Below are 26199 nucleotides of genomic sequence, written 5' to 3'. Positions count from 1 at the left end.
ACATGGAATTCATTAGAGCTTCAGATTTTGTCCCAAATTATAGTGGTATACTACAGCTAAAATTGTGTATGTATTGCTTGCATGTGTGCAAACATAGTATGTAGTCTGATCAGTCAGTCCTAGATCAAACACGCATGAATCCTTTAAAGAAATAAAAATAAAAAAAAGCTTTTAGAAATTTTTCTGTCACCTTCAGATTGAGAAATATTTTTTTAAGTTAACAGGCCTTATTGTTATTGCTACTTAGGAAAAAGTTTGCTTAATATTAGATGTTGTAAAAAACAAGCAATCATAATTTGTTTGTTGTTAATCAACTTTGTTGATATAAGTCTCTCTTTGTCAGTTTAAATCACCTCAAGGCTCATCAGAAGTATTTTTTGCGGGAAACAGAAATAGGCCAGGTAGCTAACTGCCTTAAAAAAAAAAAGGCAAACCCAGAATAGCTCTATCTTTCTACCTTTTCATCCCAACTATTAATGTCCTTCTCTAGGAAAAAAGCTAAGATCCTCTTCCTCTATTATTTGTGTGTCACAATTTGGCTTAGCTTGAAAACAGATCGTTTATTATGCCCCTTTATATACAATGATTTTGGCTGGGTTCCCTATTTTGCTCGTAGATTGCTATTTTTGTTAAGTTTTGATTTGCTTGTCAGTGGTGAAAAAAATACCATATGTAGCAATTCTTTCCATCACCAATGTGCCTTCAGAATCTTATTTATGTATTTAAAATAGCACAGATTAATGTTTTATCAGTCTCATTTCAGTTGCTCCACACTGTGTCATCTCCAAGACGAAAATGTATTTTGCGTGACCTAGATGAGCGACTAATTCAGCTGGCACCTCGCAAACACCAAACACAGACTCCGTAGCACCTACAGTTTACATTCTACTTCATGTCTGTTTATAAAATACAATGCCATTTTCAAGTACCATATCCAAAGGGTTCTCACCAGTGGAGATTACAGCATACTTGTAAGAGAAGATGCTTCTCACCAGACTTACTGAACAATGCATAAATTCCTCGAAGATTTTCACTGTTAAAATCGATTCCTAACAAAAGCTATTCTGAAAGTTTTATGAAATTCCCATCATTTACAGAAGTCTGTAGACATTAGTATAGATACCAGCAGGCTCTGAAACTGCACTGGCAATGAAGATGAGAGGTAAATAGATCAGAATCCAAGCTAGTATCAATCTGACAATTTAATCTTAAAAGAGAATATGAAAACTCATGTTAAACATGTACTCAGGCTGAATATACAAACCCAAGTTAAGGATTAGTATTTCTTCTACTGTAATCATACAGACACTTTCAACTGCTGCAGTTTTTTTGTGTCATATGTTTTCATTCCACCAAATAACTAAAAACTATCACTTTTGTTGGCCTGTGTTATATCTCATTGTTGCACTACATAGACTAAAGCTAAAGAAAGAAATTCATTTTTCCAGGTAGAGCTATGTAGCAGGAGTCGTAAATGTAAATGCTATTAGGCAGATGGCACAGCTCATGGAAGTGGGTAATAGGTATAAAACCCATCACTGCTACCTCACCGATCCAAACAAACCCCATGGCTACAGTGCATGAAAGTGAGTGCCTTTATCTCTAAGTACTTATCAACTCTGCACTTGGTAATACACAATACAGATAAGTATCAGCCAACCTAAACACAGTAGTCTACAATACAAATCACAAAACAAAACATACGTAACCCAAATGTCAGTCTATTGAGGGCATGAGTTGGACTTCAGCACAACTCTCTGACCTCCCTCACCTCACTGTCCCTTTTCCATGCTGGTACAGGAAGCCAGACTTGTATTAATTTTCCCATTTCCAGTAGGACAGAGGTGGGCAGGAAAACTGGCTCCTTTTCTTCATTCAGTGGTTGGCAGAGTATAAAGATGACAGACTGCGGAGCTGAAAGATGGCTCAAGCATACTATGCCCCACTGCATGCAGAAGGCCTTGCAGTTTATAACTGTACATGGGAAGACTGCTTAATCTGTGGCTTTCATTTACAGGTCTGATTGGCAGAGAGCAAGAACATTTTGAGCCAAAAAGAATAATCCTGTCAGCCGCCCAGCAAAACATCCGTGGCCGACTTTTGAGATGCACCATGATCATTAAACTTCCACTAACTCCGATGCTGAGTATTTATGAAACTCAGAGGACTGCTCACTTCTTTCCCTACTTGGCAACTTGGAGGAAGCATCAACAATTGAATACACAAAAGAATTTGAGAGAGTGGAAGCTGCCTTGGCCTTTAAAGATGAAGGGTCAATGAGTAATGCTACTAACCAGCAAATAAATTGTACTTCCATGGGTCACTTTGATAGAAAATTTGCACAAATACAGTTGCCTGATAGCTCAGAAATACAGCACATCATTTAATGCTGTTTCACCCAAACTGCACGGAAAAGATTTACAAGCATTGTAAAGTTAAAAAAAAATTCCAAAATAAAGTTTTAGAAATCATAAGATTTCACACGAGAAAAATGTGTGTTATCCACATGATTAAGCATGTAACTAGCACTTAGAATAGTCTGTTTTTGTCTGCTCTTGCATCGAAGTGTGTATGTAAATAATGACCATTATGTACATAGCTTTCATTAGACCTAGGAATTTGCTGTAAATGGGTGACTGAGAGGGTCAGTCTAAAAGTTCATAGAAGTACGTGTATTTCTTCTGATTTAGGAAACAATAGAAGTCAACAGGCAGCATTCTCTGCCTGATGAAACATTTGTGACATTTTTGTAGTACTTCTAAAGAAAACTTCGAAACGTGTGCTAAATAGTGTTTAATACATTTTTCTTACTCATTTTGTCACTTAAGGTCTTATGAAGCAAAAGCCTGTTTAAGAAAAAAAAAGAAGAAGAAAAAAGGTATTGCTCCCTTTTCAATTTTAGGGAGGCTATCAACAACATGAACAGTATTGCTACCAGGTGATACTGATACAGCAGTTACAGCATCTGCTTATGTTCTACATGTGCAGTATACATCAGAGAAGCGGCTGAATTGAAAGACACTGAGCCACCTATAGGTAAAGGCTACCCAAAGGAAAAATGGCATCATTTTTGCAGTAAATTAATAAGAGTATTTTGTTGCACAAGTTCTCAGGCTATACTCAGTGGCAGACAGTGCCACACTGGGAGTCCTGTGCAAAGGCAGCTGCACCAACTCACAGCGGAAGACTAATGCTTTGAGGTCAGCATGTTCAGCTGACAGTGACAGTTGCAAATATCCATGAAATAGGGCTCCACAGTATTCAACCATTAATGTGACCAGCATTTATTGTCAAACAGCAGTAGTCAGACCAAGTTATGTTCTTCTGTATAGATTCAGGTTTGTTGAAGTGTCAGATTATCTGAAACCATGCACAAATACAAAAAAAAAAAAAAAAAAAAAACAACAAAAAAAACCACACACACAAAAAACTTCCCTACTGTAGTTTGTGTTTCCAACTGCTGTCAGAACATACACAGGGACTGGTGATTATAATGCAAGCTGAGTTTTATACCAGGGCAGTTTTACATGTGGGTACATGGGTTGAAGGCATGAGTCTCAGTTTCTTCATGTTCTACACCATAATTATGTTGGAGAAAACTGACTGAGACATAGTTAGAAATGCAACTCAAGTCTCTAATGGAGAATGAACCCTTCCCTGGGGAACTGTACTGCAGACTCCTTGACAGAAAACTAAATTCCAGATCTGTTTTCAGGTATCTTTATCAATCATGAAAATATGTGCTGAGTGTAATTCCCTTCCTGAACATCCTCCTGAACCTGGAACCAGTCCAAAACAATACCTGAGAGAGTCACAAAACAGCCCTATTCATTTAATAGATTAGCTCTGAAAATGATGATCTGGATATAATCATAATCAATCTTAGTATTTCAAAATCTGTCTTCGTAGCAGAAGCCTCCACCTTCAGACAGGAAAATACACTAAAACTCCCAAGCCCCCAAATGTAGAGTGCTCTACTAACTAAATTAATCACTTATCTAGTTTATTGCTTTAAATCTCTTCTTTTTATTTATTGAAATAAAAGTAAATGTCCTTTGTGCCACACCAGACTGACCCACCATCCACATTTTGCAGCAGAGGTATAGTGTCCTGTTTGCCACTTCACACCTGTTTGCCCTTCTTTCTGCTATGAAACCACATTACAGCAAAATGCAATTCTGCCTGCAGCACTGACAGGCATTAAAATATGGAAATTGAAGAATCACAATGTTCAATATTTTCTTACAAGTTAAATAATTTCTTTTACCTATCATTGTATTGCACCTCCTCTCCATTCTTTGCCCAGCTGATGGTGGGCTTAGGGTTTCCCACTGCTTCGCAGTGAAGCAGTACACTCAGTGTGCCACTGGCTAGGACCACTGTTTGTCCCAAGTGGGTGACAACCTCTGAAGCAGAGAGCTGTTGTGCTGCTGAGATTTTTCGGAGGATGGCAGGCTTTCGAGCAGGTCTGCGTGAGCCATTTGCCAGGTCCACAGAGGTGGGAAGAAGTGCTTCAGCAGATGAAGTCCTCAAGGAGCTGGCAAAGCCAGAAACGTGTTTGCGGAAAGGGTACTCTACTGAGGTCAAATCAAATCTTCGCCTTTGTGCTTTGAGGACAGATTCCTGATGCTCCAAGCGGCTCTTGAAAACCTCACGAGCCAGCTGTACAACAAACTGCTCAATGTAGACATCTTTAAACTCCTCAGGTTGCTGAGACAAATTCCTTTTGATATCATCTAAGCGTTTCTGCTCAGTGACCATAGTGAATGGGAGGCTATACTCCTGGCTCTGGTCCTCTTCTGAGGATGCATTTCTCTCCGTAGACTCCTGAGCTTCCCATGACTCCAGATTTTCCCCTGGCCAGCCCCTGTGCTGTAGCAGCCTTGAGACAATGTCATCATACCAGCTGCCGGGGTCAGCAAGATGTCCTCGCTTTTCAGCCTTGCTCCCATTGAAGAGAATCCCATTGAGATGTTTCTCCTGAGTTCTCAAGGCTTCATTTATACTGGCCTTTTTCATAGCCTCTTCCTCCCTAATGCCACCTGGTTGTCCAGCAATGAGCTTTCTGTTGCTTCCAATTAGTTTAATTACAAAATACTCTCGGGCTGGCCCTGCCGTGCAGGTGTATGTCCCAGTGTCTGAAGGCTTCAGACGATGAATTTTCATATAACCGTAGGGTGCAATGGTGATGTGAGCTGAGCTGATGAGTCTCTTGTCATCCTTCTCCCAAGTAATCATTGATTTCCGGAACCTCCTTGCAGGGCATCGGAGAACAACGGAGGTTTTAGGCAGCAGGTAGGCATACCCACCCACAATAAAGTGTAGCTTCTTCTGCTTCCTTGTCTGGATGTAAACTTTCTTTACAGCCATAATATGGGGACTTTGCTTATGAGCTGGCCTGTTGTGCCCTGAAATATCATTAATACTATTAGTATGCAATACTATTAAATAAAACAAGCAGTTTACTTTGGCATGGGCAGCATTTGACCCATTAATGCACAATGGGAGAAACTGGTGACCAGCTGCCGAACATTAAGTTGCAGCAATCAAGATAAGAGGAATAACAGGGCACATTTTAGGAATGCCAATGTCTTGCCCAGGGTACATGCAGAAACCAAAGTGCCAGGGACAGAACTTCACGGGAAGGAAAAAACTCCAGTGGAAATGCAGTTCTTGTTCTTAAAGTATTTGAATGAAGGCTGTTGCCTAATAAATATGACAAAGGGAAGGAGCCTGACACTTTTAAATGTTTATCACCTAAACCCTGAAAGGCAACACAATCTTGCAGCTCACAGCAGTAAGGAGAAGAGAAAGTGCTGCTACCTAAGGGAGTAACACTGAACAGAACAAAACTGTTTGGAATAGGCTTAAAAAGACAGCATAGATACTATTAAGCTACATCAATTCAGTGTGTCCTACCAGCTTCCAGATCTCTATGACAGAGATCTTCCTTATGAAGCACTGAACAAAACAGCATAGGTGCATTATTAGAATATACCATGAACATTTGATTCCAGCTTTGGCTCTGACTGTCAGATCTTCTGTCCTCCCTGATGTACCCAACATGTAGCAGGTTTTAGAGCTCATATTCTGCTTTAAGTTGAAGTCAAGTTCACTTTCAAATTTTCACATGTCCACCTGGATTACTGAAAGCCAGGGAAGGGCATATATATTCACTGCTCTTGTGAAAGGCAGCATAAAATATATAAAACACCAACATAAAATATATCTAACATATGTTGTATGGTTCCTTGGAAATCTCAAGTTATACAGGGTTCTGTGTGATATAATGAATTAATAGGTTTTTACATTATATTGAACACAATTCCTTACCAACCGTTTTCTTTGTGGCTATTCTGGCAGAATGTTAATTTGTACCTGCCGTCAGGCTGCTGAGCTGTATCTCTGAGCCTCTATATTCCAGCCGTGAAATTTAGATCTTAGATTTGGGTCAGAATTTTGAGCCACTTCTTCCAGAAATCAGTAGCTCCCTTCCAGCATATTGGCTCAGACCCAGTTCCAACAGTAAAAAAAAAAGCTCTATCCACTGGTTACTAAACAGACCATATGTATTCATAGACAGAAATTCTAACTCAGGAACAGCAAATAACTCTGCAATACCGAACAACACTAGTGGAAGAGATGGCTATGGAGCACATGACAGCATGAATTTCTTAGTGATGGATATTCAAGTCCTCTTTCCCCAAACACTCTCAAGTGTCTTGCCCACTTACTTGCACAAGTAGCTAGGGCACAGGGCCTGACCAAGGACGAGAATGGCAAAGGTGGGCACATGGAGGAATTGATGATGACTGAACCACCAGTTTTCAGCATCTTTCTGCAAATGGCATTTCGAGTCTGGGTGCCCTCTCCACAACTCACTGAACACTAGGAAGAGAATAAGAACCATTAGGAAGAAGGTATATTAAAAGAAAAGAGTACTTCCGACCCTTCCCCCTTCTCCCCCCATAGCACACTCATACCACTGTACAGATCTGTAACAGCTTCCAAAACTTTACAGCGGAAGAAAGCAGAACAATGCCTGACCATTCACTTACAGATACAATGCGGGCACACCGGGGAGATGAAATATCGAGTATTTTCTGTCTTTTGAGGACGTGATTCTTTCTATAGTCTCTTTAGCAGTTTATTCTCTAGGGTGGTGTATCTTTTGTTTTAACAGTACTGTGCTACAGTACAAAGCTTGTCTTTGCATGTTGTTTCTATATGTCTGTGTTTGCCTGGTGGAAAAATTTGTGTTCACAGCCTAGAGCAGAAAACATTAATGTTTCACCTCAGAGATAAAATATTTTTATGCTAAAATCATTTAGATTGGGCCCAACTTAATTTTTGAGCTTCGCTTTTGCAGCTCTATTACAAATAATATACGTGCATCAGATACCAAAAAGTTATATAAGTTATTTCAGCTTGGTGTGTACCAGACGTGTTCTACACAAAAGAGTACAGACCATCTATCTAATCCTGGACTGCAGTACTCAGTGCACGTCTGCATTGTTCAGGGGAATTTGGCATGCCTAGTTTACTTTATATTTACACATACAGCATCACAGTAAGTGAGAATACAGGCAGTGTTATTCCCAGTGGCTCTGGGACCCAGAGAGCAACCTGCAAAGGTGCTGGAAAGTGGCTTGAGCCCTGGAAAGTTGGCAGCACAGAGCAACACACTCAGTGGAGCCCATGTCCACAATGTTATACACATGTGTTTGTGTTACACGTAGGTGCATACATACAGGAACGGAGCTGGAGCTGGAGTGAGAGGGAGGGAACAAGGATGAGTAGAGCAAAAAAAGAACAGCCTTCAAATGAAATAGAGAGGAAGGATAGAGTGAAGTTACGTTTGATTTTAAAAGTGTCAGCATGTAAAAATGTGAATTGTATGAATATTAACATAAATCATGTAGTAAAAATGTTAAACTACAATTCCTGTGAAGGAGAACAGATTGGGAATAGAATTACCATATTCTCTGCCAGAATGGACATGTGTCCTGGCAGCAGACTTCTTGAGAACATCCGTTTATTTGACTAAAACTTCAAGATAGATCAGCATATGAAGGATCAAGGTGGAACAGCTACCTGAGGTGACTGTGGTTTCCTTCACGATTAAGGTAATAGTCATCTCATCACATGAAGAACCAGGAGAACAGTGGCAGAGAGAGCAATTGGGGGAACAGTTTTTATGCTTACCGGTATTAAAAGACTACATTCTGTTTTCAGTTATGCTGACATAAATATAATGGACGTTTTTCTCAAGCCAACTGGGATTGGAAAGGAAGCCTGGGGAAGTGCAAATAACTTCAGTAGAGTAAGTTTGTTTCGCCATCCCTAAACTGAAGGAAGGGAATAACTAGACAACATAGCAAAAGTGGTGTCCTAGAATGAAAGAACGAAGGAGACTATGCTACCTTGGAGGCCTGGTGTGTGTACCTATGATGATACGCCTATGGCAGACTGGTGTGATTTCTTCCTTCTCGTCTCTGAATCATAGGGAAAGGCTGGAGAGGTCTCAGGAGGAAAAGACTATTGACATCAGAACTGCATTCACAATGCCAGGCTTTGGAAAGAAAAAGCATGCAGCCTGGGGAAGTAAAAATTACTCTTTGTGGATGCCTTGCATGAGCAGAAGCAAAGGCTATGCACGTACTATTCTGAGCATGGGTTCTGTTTAGCCCAGAAGGAAGGTCTTGATGGTTTGGCTGGATGGCTAAACCACATCCATGGAGGCCATCTCCAGAGAGGGGACAATGAGCTACTGATCACATCCCCTACCAGGATGATAAGAACAGATTACAGGACAAAACTGGGTATTTGTGTAGGCTAAATATGTTTGTATCCTTTCTCCCAAGTGACTAAGAACTTCATCTCCAAGAACAGCACAAAACAGCTCCATTAGACAAGGAGATAGACATCCAGCACTGGACACCTCATTCATACAAGTAACATACCTGTGTCCAGTCAGAGAGAAGCCACTCATTGGGACAATCCTCAATTTTGCAGGCTTGCTGGGAAACTGGCCTTGGAGCAGAGCAGAAGGTCTCTGGAAGCTCTAAAACGCTTCCATCTGCCAGACGCTGCTTGCAAAGTGTATCTCGTTTCTGGACACCACCTCCACATGTCTGTGAACACTGCGGGAGATGGGAATCAGCCACTCTACATTACCCTTGCACCATGGCAACTTGCAACAAAAATTACTTATGAATTTGGGTAGAAATTAATACACAGTTTTAGCCAAATAGAAAATATAACCAAAAATTTCAGACATGTCAAAGCAGAACTTCTTTTTAAAATGTCAAAAAATACTTTGGAAAGTGAAAGCAGCTTATTTTGTTAATATCTAGAGAATTGCTTTAGCATTTCTGAAACATTTTGTTTTCAGACTTTTGTACAAAAGACATGGAAACGATGGGTTAGAATTGCAAAATGCAGGTGGAGAAGTTGTCCTTTCCTATAACCAGCAGCTAGAGGATGAGCAACTTATATATGACATGGAGGATCTAGGTTCCTGTGCTGCTGCTTGAAGCTCTAATTGTGCTATTGGAAGTGTTAGAGGGGGTGGAAGAGTCTCCTCCAGCAGTAAATGATTCAAGGCCTTCACTTCCAGGATTTTACTGTTCATGTTAAATAACAGTAGCTATGAACCAAATATTGAGCTTGAACCAAATATTCAAATTTAACTTATTAGCAAAAAAAACCCTCAAAACAAACAAAAAAACCCCACCCCAAAATATGTGTGTGTGTTAAATAAAAATTTCCTGAGTTTATTGCTTTGCCTTTTCTTCCTTTTGTAATTTTCTCATTTCTCATCCCTGACTTGCAGACAGCCTACAGTTAGTGCAGCCTAAAGCTTAACTGTCCAGCCCTGCATTCTGAGCTTTGAAGACGTCTTGCATTATGACATTTCTCTGATATTTAATTCATGTGAAATCTGTATATCAGCTATGATCTGCTGTTAGTCTCAACAATTGGTTCACAAGGTTAGTGTAATAAACCATTAAGTAACCATGCAGCCCTTTTATATTTACAGCTGTCATGACAGCAGTGTGTGTTCTTTCCAAAAGGTAAGGAGGAAGGTTTATTTGAGTCAAAGCAAATCTGGGTGATTCATATTCAGAGAATCCAGCTCCCCTCCCTCTTCCATGCAAATAAGCCCCCTGTATTCATTTGCTACCCATGCAAGGCAGGAAATTTTGAACAAGCAGATTTAAGCGCTTTCCCTGACTCTTTTTTGTCAACATGGTGGCTCAGCCCTGTTTCCTGAGGAGCTTTTTCCCGTGGCTGGTAACAGGCTCCTGTTCTTCTGCTCAGTCCTGCCAGCTCAACACCTTTTCTCTTCTCTTAGCAAAGAGGAAAGGGGGTCTTGTGCTACACTGAAATTAACAGGAGTTGCTTACAGCTTGTAACAGGGGAATTATGCCTATGAAGTAGAAAACCACATGAAGAAATGTTAAAACATATACTTAAGTAGTTAAAAAAAGGAATTATTTATAAAAACTTGCAGACATGAAAGACCCTTCTCTCTTAGAGAGAGCTGCATAAACTTTAATGCTAGCTTGATTTTTAGGATATATGTTTTCCTTGAAAGACAGAACAGACGGCCCAAATTTTAATGTTGCCAAGAAAGAATATTTATATTCAATTTGGTTTGCTCTCTAATGAGTAAAAACAGTTTTTGTCCCACTTAGAATGATACAAAGCTCAAAAGCTTTCAAAAAAATCAAACAAGTAAATCAATACTTGAGTTTTCACCAAAAGAAAACATTTATCAACCTTTCATTCAAGGACAGCTCATTCCTGAGGAGAGAGTAAGTCAAGAGAAATATGATTAAAAGTAGTATTTCGAGGTTGCCTAAGGACTGCAGTTATATATCAGAGCCAGAATGGTTTAAGCTTTGTAGGCACACAACAAAAACATATTCCCTGTAGCAGTCAAACAAATCCCAGTAAGTCTCTCTGCACCTCCATCACTACCAGATGAAAGAGCAAGGCAAAACAGATCTTTTTCTTGTCTCTTGCCCTTCAGTCATGCACACAGGTTTTTTCCAGGAAGAATAATTACCTACTCAACACCGAACTCTATTGCCAAATGCCAGAGAGCACTACACACAGTAACAAGATTCCTCATTGTCCATGGGAACTTTCCTAGGACAGTATTGGATTAGTGCACAAGAACTACTGCTGGTACCTATATTTGACTCATGGAGTCTTTTTATTATCCTGGAATTGTCATTGATTTTTCTCTAATGGAAGGTTCTAGGCCTCACATTTGTTACCAAAAAAAGAGGTAACTAATGAAAGCAGTATCTGCCTGGATTTACAGATGGTGTGAAACAGTAGTTCTGAGAGGAGCCTCTTTTGGTCATACCCCATCTGAATAATATGCTAACTCTCCCTGATGTTCAGAAAGATCACATAATGCTATTTCAAGTGCTCTTGTATTTCAGGGAGGAGATAAGTGCAGTGGTTTCATCCCACCAACCAAACTAGGTGAAGTGTCTTTTCATACTCCTGTCTCCTACACCTTCTGAGCAGAATCAGCTCCTGTATGCCCCAGTGTCCCTTTAGTGGGGATCTGAGACTTTACCAGGTTACTGATTTAGAGGGCTGCATCACTCCATATTGCTACTTATTCATGCCTACTTTAACAACTAGGTTAAGCAAATGTAAGCTAAAGCTAGCACTAAAGAAGACAATCTCTATACCAGTTCTGCCAGCCACTCATTACTGGTTTTGTGCTGCCCTTTCCCATATGCTGGCATAAGCATTTGTGCAACTGCACAAGTGAACCAGACCGAAAAATTAATCCAGGTTAGAGCGAATTATACTTTTGGCTAGCTTTAATCAGGACCATTGTGTGACCGTACAGCACTTCTGCAGAGATAAGGTGGGGTTGCTGTAAGGGCAAGAAAGAGCTGCCCACAGCACTTTATTGTCTCCTTTGGTAGAAGTGCTGGCATATGTCATCTTAAACTACTGGTGGAACTGTGGCCTTGGCTTCTCCCACAGCAGTCATTGCTTTATTTTTTTTTTCTCTACAAAAATCTGCAAAAAAAAAAAAAAAAAAAAAAACCTCAAAGAATTGATAACCACTAGTGAAAGCAGAGAGGGAAAAGGGACCCTCTTTCTGCCTCAGCGCAAGCTCATGGGTATCTATGCACAGGATTCAGGCAGAGCACTATTTCCATTATTTGGGAAGCAGGAAAGCTGGCTCCTTTTTAAACTTCTGGGAAAAGGGCAGAAACTAATGGAAAATAAAGGGCTGGGCATTTGTGGCTCTGCAATGTAACTCTTACTGGCCCATGGAGGTAGCTGAATGTTTCAAAGAATGTTGTTGTTTGGTCAATCCTCCTGCTTGCAGAGGCAGTCAAGGAAGGGGTTTCCCTACACCTCAGCTCAGCCAAGTGTTATAATTTTGTGCTACCCTCTGTTCAGCACAGTGGGATTAGTACACCACAAGTTTTGACTTTACACTCAAAAACCTTTTCTTATATCTTTTCTCTACAGTGAGATAACGCATTTGCAAAGGGAGTAGACATTTTTTCTCTCTGCATGTCTTACAGCTGGTTTCTAAGGCCTGCCACTTGCAAATTTAGAAAGGATTTTTTTAAAATATAGAGAAAAACAGCTAGGAAAATATCTGAAAAGGATACCAGTTTTCCCATGCTGACTATATTGTTGAGTCATTGTTCTAACTATCCTGTAACTATCAAGGATAGCACTGAACAACACAAAAAGAATACTGGGATTAGAGACTATTGCATTTATTGAGTAATAAAACAAACAAAGATGAAGATTTATTAATGGATGTCTCCCATTTGAGGTCTGCAGAGCAGATGTCTATAGGGGCTTGTAAAAATGAAAGCTCATATCCACTTTCCTCCAGAAACACACTACTGAAAACAAGATAAATGTCCTAATGGATTTAGCTGAGAAACAGAACTATTTGAAAATAAACAGTCTCAAATCTGTAAAGAGGTATTTTAAAAAACATTTGGAATGTTATAATACTGGTAATTATTGGGTGTTTATCTGCCAGGAGCACTGGGGCTTTTTAAGGCCTTTAATTCAGACAGTTCTTCTTGAACCAGCATGAAGGGCCATAGAAAAGAAAACACAGGGCATTGCAATTTAAATCTTTTATTTGTTTGTTTTTTTGTTTAAAACTACTGAGAGGCAGTGCTTAGAAAAGCACTATGAACTCCATAGATGAGGACAGAGAAATGGCTTCAGATTGGACTCACTGAGAACAGATTTCACCTTCTGTTCATCCTATCACTGGTGAAGCTTTGAAAGACAGTCCTTAGTATGAAAAAGGCACCCTGCTCCAGGGGCTCCATTCACCTCACATGAGGGAACCCATCTCACACCCTGATGAGGGATTCAGGGACAGCTAACATGACATTTGTTTCTCAGTGCAGGTTTTGCAGTTTTAGCTTCCAAGTAGCCTTCTGCAGGATTTCTGCTCCTGGAGGCTCCCTAGTGAAACAATGTACAGCTGTGCTGTGCACCTCATGACTGGGCAGCTATGCAGGATGGCTGTGGCTCACCTTGAAAAGCAACACCAAGAGTCTGAGCTACCGACATCCAGTCTGGATGGCCTCTTCTCTAGCACATTTCATTAGCCAACCAGCTATAATAATCCCCTGGTGCTACACACTGGCCTGACGGTGCAGTTTTTCACATGGAGATCATCCACAGGTAAACTTAGCGAGGCAGAACTGTGAGGCCTGGCCTTCCTATTGAGTGGAAATAACAATAGGGAGGTTGGTCATACGAAGAAGGAAGACAGAAGTATTTAAGAATAAGTGGATGGAAACTCATTTTGGTTGATTGCACTGTACCCTTTTCTCCTAAACTGAGGCAGAAGACAGGAGATAGAGAAGTGCACTGTTTATGCTGTTTTCTCCCAGTGAAAAGTAAGCACAGGAAGTACTCAGTGCCCACACAGTAAGGAGCTATGTTGGCCATGGGAAGTACAGTCCTGCAAAGCCCATAAAAGTAAGAACAGAAGAGCTACAGTCCGACCTTTGCTAAGCTATGGCAGTGAATTGCATCACAGGTACCCTGTCTCCATGCAGAACCAAGAAGTCAGCAGCTAAAACAAAAGATGTGAACTGAGCAGTCGTGGTGTGACACTGATAACATGCCACTCATAAGACTAAACCAGCTGACTGCTGAGGAGCCACCCACGGAGCTAACATGAACTCTTAGGCTATAACAGCAGCTGCCTAATTCACGTGTTAAGCAGTGTCTCATACAGAAGGTCTGTTAAGAAAGCTTAGCCCAGAGGACTACAAATCTCTCTATATAACTCATCGAGGAATAATTTGCTTACAGCAACAAACCTTTTACATCCATCATATGCTGAAATAGGGGGAAAAACTAGTGTCTCTGTGTCTATTGTCCATCCTGAGTGAGTCCACACTGAATCACAGAATAAATATCACATGCAAAGGTTAAAGTACCCTTCAGCAGTTTTAGACTTCATAGCAGAGAAAATAGCCCTAATCTAATTTCTAAGATGAAGCATGACAGAAAATTTACACTACCACAGAACAAAAATGAATACCAATTTAGGTAAATAATTACATTTTATCTGATAGACAAATGATAGAGGTTAACACTGTACTCTAACTCATAAACTTAGTTATCAAATCAAACCTGTTGTAAAAATTTTGATTTAATTCCTGATTAATATGCTTATTAAAGCCTTTACACTTCACTGAGCTCCAGCTTCCTGAAGATACGCTACACCTTTTAACAAGTCTCTGTATTTGAGGGCCCCTGAGAAGGTATAAAATATAGCTGAACTATTGGTATAGACAGGCAGAAATACCTGTATTTACACTTTGCAGAAAATGCCTGATGCATGAAAAAAAATCAGTCTGGAACTTGCTTTAACAGAAACTATTTAGGTACCTTTCTAGGGTGACCTATAGTCAATGGTTATTGTTAGCAGAGTGTCAAATTTTCAGTGTACCCTTATATGTGCCTCTTCTGACTGTGTTCAGATAAACTTACAGAAAACTGCCGTCTTAATTACAGGCCTTTTAACTGGCATAGGCCCTCTTCATTCTAGCACACCCTAACTTTGAAATGCTTGACTTTATCATGTCATGGGTTAGCAGAATACTGTTTGCTATTTAAAAATGTACAAGTGTAAAACTAGAAATATTAAGATGTTCAACTAAACAAATACAGATATGTGAACCTTAGTAGACAAACTAACAATCAAGCATTAAATATCACTGAATTGTTTTAAACAAGGGACTAATGCCATAGGCTAGTCATCTGGCTTTGATAGAACATCAAGCTGGAACATATTTTGGTTACAAGGATAACTCCCCAAGCCCAGAGCTTCTCCATGAATTACAGCTTCACAGATATAACAATTTCATTAGGTGACTACATTAACATCTCCCTGACTCTTAGGTAATGGGCAAATTTTATAGATGGAGACCTGCTGGGCATATGTAAGCGCTGTGCCAAAAGCCCACAGTTTTCTCAGAGGATGGAGTAAATCCTTGCACCCAGCAGAAAGTAGAAGTTGCACTCAGACTGCATTGTTAAGGTTTAAATAGGCCTTTCACTGGCATCTCCACTGGACAGCAAATTTTACCTTTCCTCTTGACAACAGAACACAGTAATTTCTCCCTGCGCAGTACTAAATCCAACATAAGTACCATTAAGTGTTCTGAATAGCACAGGGGTTTTCATTTGCAACAGTAAATAAGCTTATTTCATTTGTGATTTAGAAAAATAAAGATTTTCAAGTTGCCTTCCAAAGACAAAAACCTTCTATAAATCCACTGTAGAGACAGGAATTTTCAGTGTTAGTATAACAGGGCATACAGTTCCTCATGTGAAGTGCTTAACATTCATTTGTGACTATGGAGGATGAGGAGTGTTTCTCACCTAAAACTAAGTTATTACTTAAGAATATAAGGAGTACCCAATATGGTCTAGAGGTTTTCTCCTCCCTGATCTTTACAGCTTCACATTTCTAGAAATTCTGGTATTGCTACACCAAACCACTGGTGGCAGCAGACCATTACGCTCAAGACCTTTTTTGTTTGGAACCTATATTCAGCAGTTAAGAGTTTTCATTAATGTGACATTAGAAGCAGCAATAGTCATTATTTACCTCTGATGCAGTTTTCATTAAAAAGAAAAAACTCACACTTTTTTGTTTTTTTAACAAATAACTTACCAGTGTGACTAAAGAATCCTCTTGCTGGGCTAACCTAAAATGTTGCACTGATAATGCAGGTAATGCATACAATTAACAGTCAGAAAATGAGATTACATATGCATTCTTACCTCTTGCCATTCTGTAGGGTACCAGGAAGGTGGGCAATCAAAGCGATTGCAGGCTTGCACAAGGGATGGCTTGGGTTTATAGCACAATTCATCTGCCAAAATCACGGTCTCATTAGTTTCTCTTGATAGTAAGTGAGAACAGAAGACATCTCTTGTCTGCAACCCAACACCACAGGTAAGACTGCAGGTGCTCCACTTCCCAATCTCCCATCTGTGAGGGGGTCAGGAGAGAAAACTTTAAGTACAGAATAAAGTTACCTTAGCCAATCTCTTTCTACAATGACAGATGGAGTGTAGGAGCAGTAAATGAGAGGGAGCCCCCTTCTCTGATCACGGTGTTCCTTCTGGTAACTGTATGATGAAACTGAGAAGAGTATTTACTGTACCTCTACATTTTCAGTTCTTATCAAAAGCTTTTGGACTTCAAGTCTCTGGGAGTCCTGCCATATCATGCGAACACCTTTGGGTCTTAAATATAAGTCTATGATGGGTAAGAGACTGGCTAATCTATTGCAAGACTGAACAGACTTAAGTAGATGGTTCTTTTCCATCTTTAAACAGAAGGAGGAATCTAGTAACAAAGCCTATCAAAGGAATACGTCAGTGAAGGCCCCTGGGAAGAAAATTCTTCCAGAAGATCCTTTTGTGGAATTCCTGACTGACTTTTCTCACTGTGGAGGTAGGGAGTGATGAGGCCTTAAAAGATGGAATAGGGATGTGAGGAACTCCTTTTCAACCCCTGAGCAAGCTCCTACTATTGAGCCAAACCTCCCTCAAGCTAGCTGTCCAAATTGTCAATAAATGCAGGGGCCAACAGAAACATAGCCTGAATTTTATCTCTAAAGATACTCCAGTATTCATCACGTTAAAACCAGACTTCTGATGTTTGCACCATTCTGAATAAATTTTCTAATTCTGTCAGCCAGACAGAGAAAATTGCATAAAATGCTAGGTCCCACTCTTGTACCCTACTGGAAGGCACTTCAGGTATACTGTATGCGGAAATATGTACAAAACAACATCCTGTATTCACAGTGAGAATATAAGGACAAAGTCTTCCCCTCAACCTCACACGAAACAGCAGACTGACATGGAGACACTCCTACATCCAAAATGAGGCCAGGTATTGTCACTTTTTCTAACACAGAAGAATAGCTTCCTTTCTTGCATGATGCTCTGAAACTGATTGCTGGGGGGGGCAAATTAAACACTCAGGACATGGGCAGTCCAGGGAACTCCCCTCGAGAAAACAAAGCTAGACAGAAACTAAAAAGACATATTTCGGTGAAAGACACCTTTGGACTCCAAATGGTGTAGAGCTAGACAATCAAGGAAAGTTACAAAATATGGAAGCAGTATGAAGTAGGATTTGTGGAAGGAGCAGAGGAAAAACATCCTGACAGTCTGAGAGCAAAAGCCAGTGGAAATTAAAGAGCGCATCTAAAATGTATCATGTTAGTAAACATAGTATCGAAAAAATAATTCAAGGTTGTGCCATCCTACAGTCCTAGAACTATTTTAACTTCTTATTTTATGAATCTGTGTTGTGCATTTGTTCCCCCCCTCTCTTTCAGTAACATCCACATCAAATTGAAACAATTTGTAAGGGTTTTTTTTTTTCCTCCCAAGATGCTAACACTGAGAAAACAAGCAGTCCAGGACCAAAAATAGGAAAAAAAATCCCACTGTTCTCCTTCTGTGCTCCATCTGCTGATGGCATTCTGTGATTTTATACCAGGACAGCATGTGCCATGAGCATCACCACACAAAACAGAAACACCGTAGTTCACATGTAGATGACAGCCTTGGTCAAGAAATACACCTACCCTAGCTTCCCTAAATGGCATGGCACTGTTCTCCTAGGAACAACCATACAAATGTGTTTAACCCTTTCCAACAATGAACATAAACTGAATACTGCGGTAGCAGTTAACATGGTCACTTTCAAAGCCATAATACACTAAAGGCCACTTAAGTCTGATACATGCACGGGGAGCTATTTAGCTGTGGAATAAGAGTGGCATCTGGCAGCCAGTTAAGATAATCTGGAACATGTTCTCCACAGGAGTGATCTTGGGAGAGGAGTCTTAAACCAGATTTTCCCATAAAATTGTCAGTCAGAATTAATGTGGGTATCACCTACCCTGTACTTTTGGCATAACCTCAGCTAAGATATTTGAGTAGGTGATGAAAAGAAGGCATTTTCTTATTTCAGGATCTATTTGGATTACATAGCTAGTTATATCAGTTGCCAGTGTTTTTCATTCAAGTGAAGGTAATAGCTGTTGCCTCCAGCAACTCATTGTTTGTTATTGGTATAAACGCACAATGTTTCTGCTGGCAGTTCACAACTCAGTGGCTATCACACGACAGAAACTATTTGGAGCTGCTGGCTTCTGCAGAAGAGGGTGTCTGTTTTTTCTTCCAGAAAGAAATGTTGTGTTTCAGTAAACACAAAGGATTTGTTTTTCTAATGTTGGAATCTTCTGTTGCAAGTTGCATCTGCTGCCCTATCCATAACATCAGTTTGTTCACAATTCCTGCTCTAAACAAGAAATTGCTTCGAGAGCTCAGGAAATATGAGGTCAGCTCCTCTCTCCCCCTTGTATTTTTTTTAAAAAAAGAACTGGAGAGGTGTATGGAGACATACCATACACAAAGATGATCAAACTAAGTAATGAACCTGGTCTGACTGCTCAAGGCAATAGTTTTGCTTTAGGTTCTCTTATATATAACTATAAAAGCAGATTAAAGTTGGAGAAAGGTTCATGAAAAGCCCAACCAGTCAGAGCACTACATTTCTTGTACCTCCAGGAACTATAAACTAACAAAACGGAATTAGTAATGGACAGATTCTATGAATAGGTAAAGCAGTCAGTTAGGAAATATATCAGTAAATTCATATTAGGAATTACACTAATAATCTGTAAAAAATTATTTATTTTATCCTTTAAACTTCTGTTTTCTACAGGCTCAATGAAAAATTGCAGTTTTATGGAACATACTCATCAACTAAATTTGGCTTGACTAAGCAGTGCTTATGCATGTGTTTAAGCATGCAGTAGCATGTAAGGTAAGTGAACAGTTTGCACAAGCTGTCATGTTTAGTATCTTTTGGAACAGGGATATTTGCAGCTCCCTCAAATAAATGAAGGAGAGCAATTGTGAAGATCCACTGCACCAAAAAAGGTGAATGAGTTTGAAAAATCTTGATTTATATCCAGGCACAATTAGTCTGTATATTAGTCTAAAAATGTCAGAGATACTTTAAAAAACAACTTGACCATGTTATTTCATACAAAGCAGATTCTCTTGAAACAGGAATCTTGCCTGCAAACTCTAAATTAAATTTTATGATATTATATCTTAATAGTTACTAGTTTTGTGAGCGCTATATTCAGGTAGACTATAGCCTAGCCTAGCCTAGACCAAATTCAAGCTGTTTAAAAGAAAAAAAAAAAAAAGCTTCCTAATACTTAATATGACTATGGACTTTTAAATAGTTTTATACACATAATTTAAATTAGAAATGAACTTTCTTTCTCTCTTGTGACAGAATAAAAAGTAGCAGTGTCATATTTTGTTCACGCAGTTCAGGTGAAGAACTGAGGGATCAAGTGAGCAGGACTCTGATAGACTCTAGAGATGATTGAGACCAGAACTGCTAAAACAGAGGCTAGTCTGTGAGTATAAGCAATCCCTCTGAGTCAAACAGGGCTGGATTATATTCTTTTCCCGTTTGTGTCTCAACTTCATATCTGCAAAATCTTACCAATACTTTCTTTTCTCTTGGACTTTGTCCGTATGGTGTGCTTAGGCATTGGTCCTACAGCAAGGATGATCTCTTACCATCTCTGTATATACTGCCAAGCACAACGGGACTCTCAGCCTGATAGCAGCCTCTAGACTTTAGCATTTTACAAATAACAGTCGGGATGACAATGCACTGTTGCCTTGGTTTTGAAACTTCTCTATTATTGCTACAGGAACTGGAAGCCACATAATAATTCTGCTAGCTAGCTAGACCAGAAAGTTATGCCAACTAGTAACCAACTATTCCTGGCAGGAGAGGCTGCAAGAATTAAAGCTGCTGTCCCAGTGGAGCCACGAGTCTCCAGAACAAAGCACTCTCGCACCCCCATAGTCAGACTGGAAAAAGTAAATGATGTAGGCAGAAGTTAAAAAAATGTAGTCTTGAGCCAAAGCACTATGGAGCCAATGGCTGTGGATCAGTCCCTATGTGCACAGTATATATGTCAAAAAAAAAAAAAAAAAAAAAAAAAAAAAATCCAAAAGGCATTCTAAGCTGTTAGGTGTTATAAGTGAACAGTTTCTAGAGATATATGACTTTCAACTTGACAGAATCCCTTCAAACACTGCCAAGAAAAACCAAACAGCGCACAGGAAAAGTAAACAGCCTTCTTCACAAGGACCTCCCAAACTAGCACTAGAAAAATGAAATTGTTGTAATTTTTGTGTGGTTAAACCATATGAAAGTGATACAAATGTTCTTTTATTATTTCTAAGATAAACATCCATCAGTGTGGAGAGAGGTTTGTCTGGAAACATCTTACTTAACATCTGACAACTGCCTGTATAGAGACATACCACAGTAGGCAAGGGCTGGGTGGCAGCTGTGTATGTGCACATGTGAGAGACTGTGTAAGTCACACACATCAGTACTGGCCTTCCTCTTGTCCTCTCTAAACCTGTGCATCCTGTATTGGACCCTGGAGACTGAGAAGTCTTTAATGTGAGTGCACACATTCCCTCTCTTCCTTTTCTGTTACAGGTCTGGAACTGTGCTTGTGGCAAATCTTCCTATTTCATAGGTGTGAAGAGCTTTCTCAAGGCCTTTAGAAGATCTATCTTGGGTTGATTCAATATCCTCAGTATCAAGTTTTAAATACTATCTAGAACGTGATCTTAAACTTTGGACAACAGAGAGATTTAGTGTTCATCTTTTACAGGAAGCATTGTTTCCTGCTGTGAGGTGACAGGATTGAGATGAGGACTCCTGGGTCCATTCCTAGCCCTATAATCAAACTTCTTTCAAAGAAAGGGACATAAAAGGTAAGAATTAAACTATCACTAACATTTTTTTTCAACTGTTATGTTACTCCCTGTAAGATCAGACTCCTTTGAAAATGAAGTGTGAGAGCTAAGATTTCCACCTAGGTTCAGACGTGGACCTGAATCTCTAGGAAGTCATCTCATTACTTCTGTAACTCAGTTTGTACTAGAGAGAATATTACAAATTTATACAAAATAGACACACAACTCAGAAAAAATGAGACTTAACTAATCTTTGATAACAAACCTCATATTGGTTAAGAAATAAAATTGAAAAGGTAAGGTACTATTAAACTAACAGCACCAGCAGCAACAACAACAACAAATTCATGCGCAGTTGTTCAATGATAGTCTGACAAACTAAAGTCCAGGGACAAAATCTTGTAGTCTGATTTTCAGTATCACCTATCTGACAAGGTAGCAGAACTGTTAAGTGCAGCAGGCAGGAAAATTTTCAGGCATCTTTGTGCAGAAGGGGAAGGATGTGCTTTTCTTCAAAACAGATTTCCCTTGCAATTGAGAGAAATCCATGAAAAGAGATGCCAGGGCGGCCAACACATGCAGGCAGATCAAAGGTTTAATGAGGGAGCTTTGGGAGTTGATAAAAGCAGCCTGCACTGACTCTGTAGACTTATCAGTATCAATGGACATTGCAGCCCATTATAGCTAACCATGGCACGGAGCCAATATTCATGTAATGCCAACTAGAGAAAGATAGGGGAGGAACTCAGAAGTTAAAAAAGAGCAGAGGGTAAATAGATCAAGTATGCAACAACTCTAGAAATGACAATTTTGATTGCTGGTGTGAGGGGTCACCTTCTGATACGCTTCCAGCAATAAATATGGTTCCTTACAGTAAACAAATCCTATTGCCTGCTGAGCTGAAGGCAGAGAACACCAACTATTACAGCAGTTCAGAAAAGAAGCTTTGTATTTTTCTGCCAGCACTTTGAGTAGTGGAAGGTTGTCCAGTGGGTCTTTTGAGGGACTACTGCAGACAGAGAATGCATGAACCACAGAGGAATGTGCAAGGACAACTTAAGCTAAATGAACTGTTTTGGCAGAAAATTGCTCTGTGAAATTAACAAACTGGCTATAAAAAAGTACCTCACAAGGGACTTCTGCTTTGATAACAGAAGCACTGAGATAAATGATAGTGATGGCTGTCTTTGATATAGGTATGCAAGATCAGATTAGGTTTGACAGACAGAAGAGCAACAGTTTGTGGCTGAAGTTTAGGTTTGGGGTCATGTATAAACTGGCAACTTTGTATAAAAAGGCTGTTCACTGTTTTCTGTGAAATACAATAAAATAGATCCTTGATTGCCCCCTTCACTGGAAAGTCCAAGGTGAAGATAGGAAACAGTTGCAGAGCAGAGGTTAATTAGTGTAAAGGTGGAAAGCTGGTTAAGAAGTATTATCAGAAGGCTAAAGGAATAGGACAGGATAGCACCTGAAGCGACTCTGTTGCAATGGCAGCTGGCAGAAGCTAAACGAGGGGTACGGGAAGGAATACAAATTTGGGTAGTTACAGCAGAGTGGGATCATACCCCTTACACCAAACCTACACTGAAGTAATGCAAAAGCACCAGAGACACCAATTTATCAAATAAATGGTGCCCATTGGTCTATGAAGCACTTTGATGTGGTTCTTCTGGAAGGAAACAGAGGGAGATGTTAACACCCTGTTGCCCACGCCAGAGCAGCTTTGTGCTCCAACACTCTCTGGCACTTTTCACACTGGTGTGCTCCATGCTGGGCTCTGTCTTATAAGCCAACACCTTTTCCTAGGCCTAAGTTTATGCCATATGCAAAATGTAAAAAATAAAAAACAAAAAAACAGAAAAACAGCTGTTTCCTAAGAAGAAACTGACAAAAAGCTTAACAAATGAAAGAATGAAAAAGCTCTGTGGATGAGAAAGAAGTGCAATAAAGTGATTATTTGTTACTTGTAATACAGTCTAAAATGAAGCATTTTTAAAATGAGATTGTTCAAAATTCATGTAAGTGACTTAAAAAAGAAATATACAAGGAGCCTGACCTCACAGACTGTAAGATCAATATTCATGAACATGTGATTTTGTTCCACTCTGTAGCAAGACTCTCCTCAAGTCAAAGGCCGCCTTTGCTGAAATGATTAGTGGGGAAAAGAAAGAAAGGAGACATCACTGGCTTCACTAGCAACAAAAGCAGATTCATCAATGAAACGATGTTCAAATAACAGTGAGTGGGCTTAAGTAATTCTCTCACAAGTCCAAGTTTTGCAACCAGTGCTGCCACAGAAACAGCAGATAACACAAGCTTCTTGTTGACCTGGCTGGCAGAATTACAGGGATAATATTTTCACAAAGATGAACTGTTCCTGAACTATTTCCTCAAAGCAGGAGGTACAAACAGGCTGTCTCTCAAAATCAGGCATATAAGGTTTTCCTCTACTTTTTGGTAGGGGGAGGGGAGAATACATAAGCATAGGTATGTATTTATGGTATTGGGGCTGAGCTCAGGAAATTCCCAATCCCTGCTTATGCCTGAGCTCTCTTCAATGTCTCTTCCTGCAACATACTGACAGTAAGGCAGTGCAAAAATCTTGTTCCAAAGGCACATCTGGACCCAGTATTTTGTGTATAATTCCCCCCTTTAAGAGCCTAAAACCATAACTAGTAATCTATTTAGCAACCAATTCACTCTTCTGGAATAGAAGTTGTTTTTCCTCTCAAAGACATGCAGTGGTCCGAACATGAGCAGTAGCTCCCCACACACAGGGAGACATTCGAAACTTGTGTTATAGCAATATGAATTCAAAACACCATGGTAGATTCTTCAGATTCATGGGAATATTTACCAAGATCTGAAGCTGACCCAAAAGGTACGAAAGCCAAAAGTTAGAATTATATCCAAAATGATGGCATCAAAAAAGTTACTATGTATACAAGCAAACTTGTACTAAGGCACTTAATATCTCCCTCCAAATAGCTGTAGCAAGGCAAATTTGTGAACAGAATACAGAGACTAAGGAACGGCAATTTAGTACACTCCTACCCTATAATGAGAAACTGGCTTCTTAGACTTTGGAGAAAATAATGGCTTTAGACAATGCACTTGCTTGCTCACAAGGAAGGGAGTAAACTTGTCTGACATACAAGAACAACTGTGTTGAGAACAAGAGCTGTGACAGTGTAGCTATAACGATCAAAAAATAAAAACAAAAACTCCATCCAATATGGTTATAACAATAAAAATCTGTGGATTGGTCAGGCAGCAATTACATATGTTGCTGTTCGCTGCTGTGTAAGTAGTTCAGATCCTTCCCATGGCTGTTAATGACTAAAAATCTATTAACAGCTGGTGACTGCCTGCAGTAAGTCAGCTTAGTCACATTCCTAATGGGTAACTGTGCACACTGCAAACTCTGCTTTGTCACTGAGAATGTTTATGTTCAGCAGTGTCAGCAGGGACGCTAGGAAGTTAATAGGAATAGAGATCACATAACTGAAGACAGAAATTTTCATGGACACAAATTGGAGAGCTTGCTTTGCTGTTGCAGATGTGGCAGACCCACTTGGCAGATACAACACTCCTTGATTAATCAAGCTGACTCCTTCTATAAGAACGTAATTCATTCCAAACTGAATGAAGATTCATTTATCTAATGTGTGAATCTTTACTGACGTATACGAATGTCACAGAATTGTACAGTTCATTTTCTGTATTCAGGGCTATATTTTACTCTTCTTTTACATACCTCATCTTCTTATGAGTAAAGATTTACTGGTCTTAAAGTATTGGACATTACTCAAACTATACTACAAAAAGATAGCAGTACTGCAATTGGAAGATATAATGGTGCTCTTCATTCCTGCCCTTTTTAAAAGTAATGATGATGAACAGCAAAATAAACCAAATACAAGATCTTGTAAATTACTGCATAGGATAAAGCTGCACCGAAGAAATTAACCTTGGCTGTCGTGGTACAAAACATTTGACTTAACTTCATATTGGCTCAAGAGCAAAGACATACTCTTTATGATTACTGTTGGGAAATCTTTCTGTTTGGACTGAAATCCAGCTACTGAGGCAGTAAATTAATACTTGAGAAAACAGAATACATACAGAGAGAAAACCAAGAGTAAGATGTTAATGTAAGAAATGTAGAAATAAGAGTATATTTTTTCCAAATGATGAAAATATTAAGTAGCAGTGAATATTAAGTTCTTATTAGCACAGGCATTAGAAAAGACAAGGGCAGAGAGAAGTGGACTGTAGTAACGTGACCTCAACCAGAAAGTTAACACTACCAGGAAAAAAAATGAGGGGAAGTTGTCCTCTCTAGAGCTATGACACTACCATGGCTATAAGCACATACTCATCACAAACCAGACTATAAAAACCTCTGGTAGGTCATGGTCAAATTAGGCTTCAAATCAAGGGTGTACTGATGTGGCAAGACTTGTGACCCTGAGATTTCTGTAAAGAAAAATTATCTATCTGGGTACATAGACTCAGAAAATGAAGTGTGATTGCCATCCTTTGAAGTAAGAGGCAAATATGGTATGCCCAGAAGTCATTAAAAAAGGTTATTTACAGATGTGCTCTAATATTTTATGAATGTAGTGGTCTATGAACTGAATATGAGCGGAAGTGGAAGAAAACATCTATGGATGAAATACTATCTAATGAAGGAACTGTCATACTATTAAAAAAATTAAAATGGAGGAGGAAAAGTTCTGAAATTTTAAACTAGATGAGCTGGATAGGAGGAAACAGACTGTGAGGGAGACTCCAGAGCTGCTT

The 26199-nt window shown here is 39.5% G+C and overlaps 1 protein-coding gene across 2 annotated transcripts in view; it reads right to left on the bottom strand.

Moving 5' to 3' along the window:
• The window catches only part of ADAMTSL1 (ADAMTS like 1), a 462450-nt gene that overhangs the window by 41551 nt on the left and 394700 nt on the right, over positions 1-26199 (bottom strand). For both annotated transcript variants that reach the window (XM_064502670.1, XM_026097815.2), the window contains 4 exons: positions 16336-16546; positions 8964-9143; positions 6735-6888; positions 4268-5408 (listed from right to left, as the gene is read on the bottom strand). In XM_064502670.1, coding sequence (XP_064358740.1) covers positions 4268-5408; positions 6735-6888; positions 8964-9143; positions 16336-16546 — 1686 coding nt within the window. The remainder of the gene's footprint in view (positions 1-4267; positions 5409-6734; positions 6889-8963; positions 9144-16335; positions 16547-26199) is intronic.

The sequence above is a fragment of the Dromaius novaehollandiae genome, chromosome Z, assembly GCF_036370855.1.
Source record: "Dromaius novaehollandiae isolate bDroNov1 chromosome Z, bDroNov1.hap1, whole genome shotgun sequence".
Lineage (NCBI taxonomy): Eukaryota > Metazoa > Chordata > Aves > Casuariiformes > Dromaiidae > Dromaius > Dromaius novaehollandiae.
This window is presented reverse-complemented; position numbering and strand designations above follow the sequence as displayed.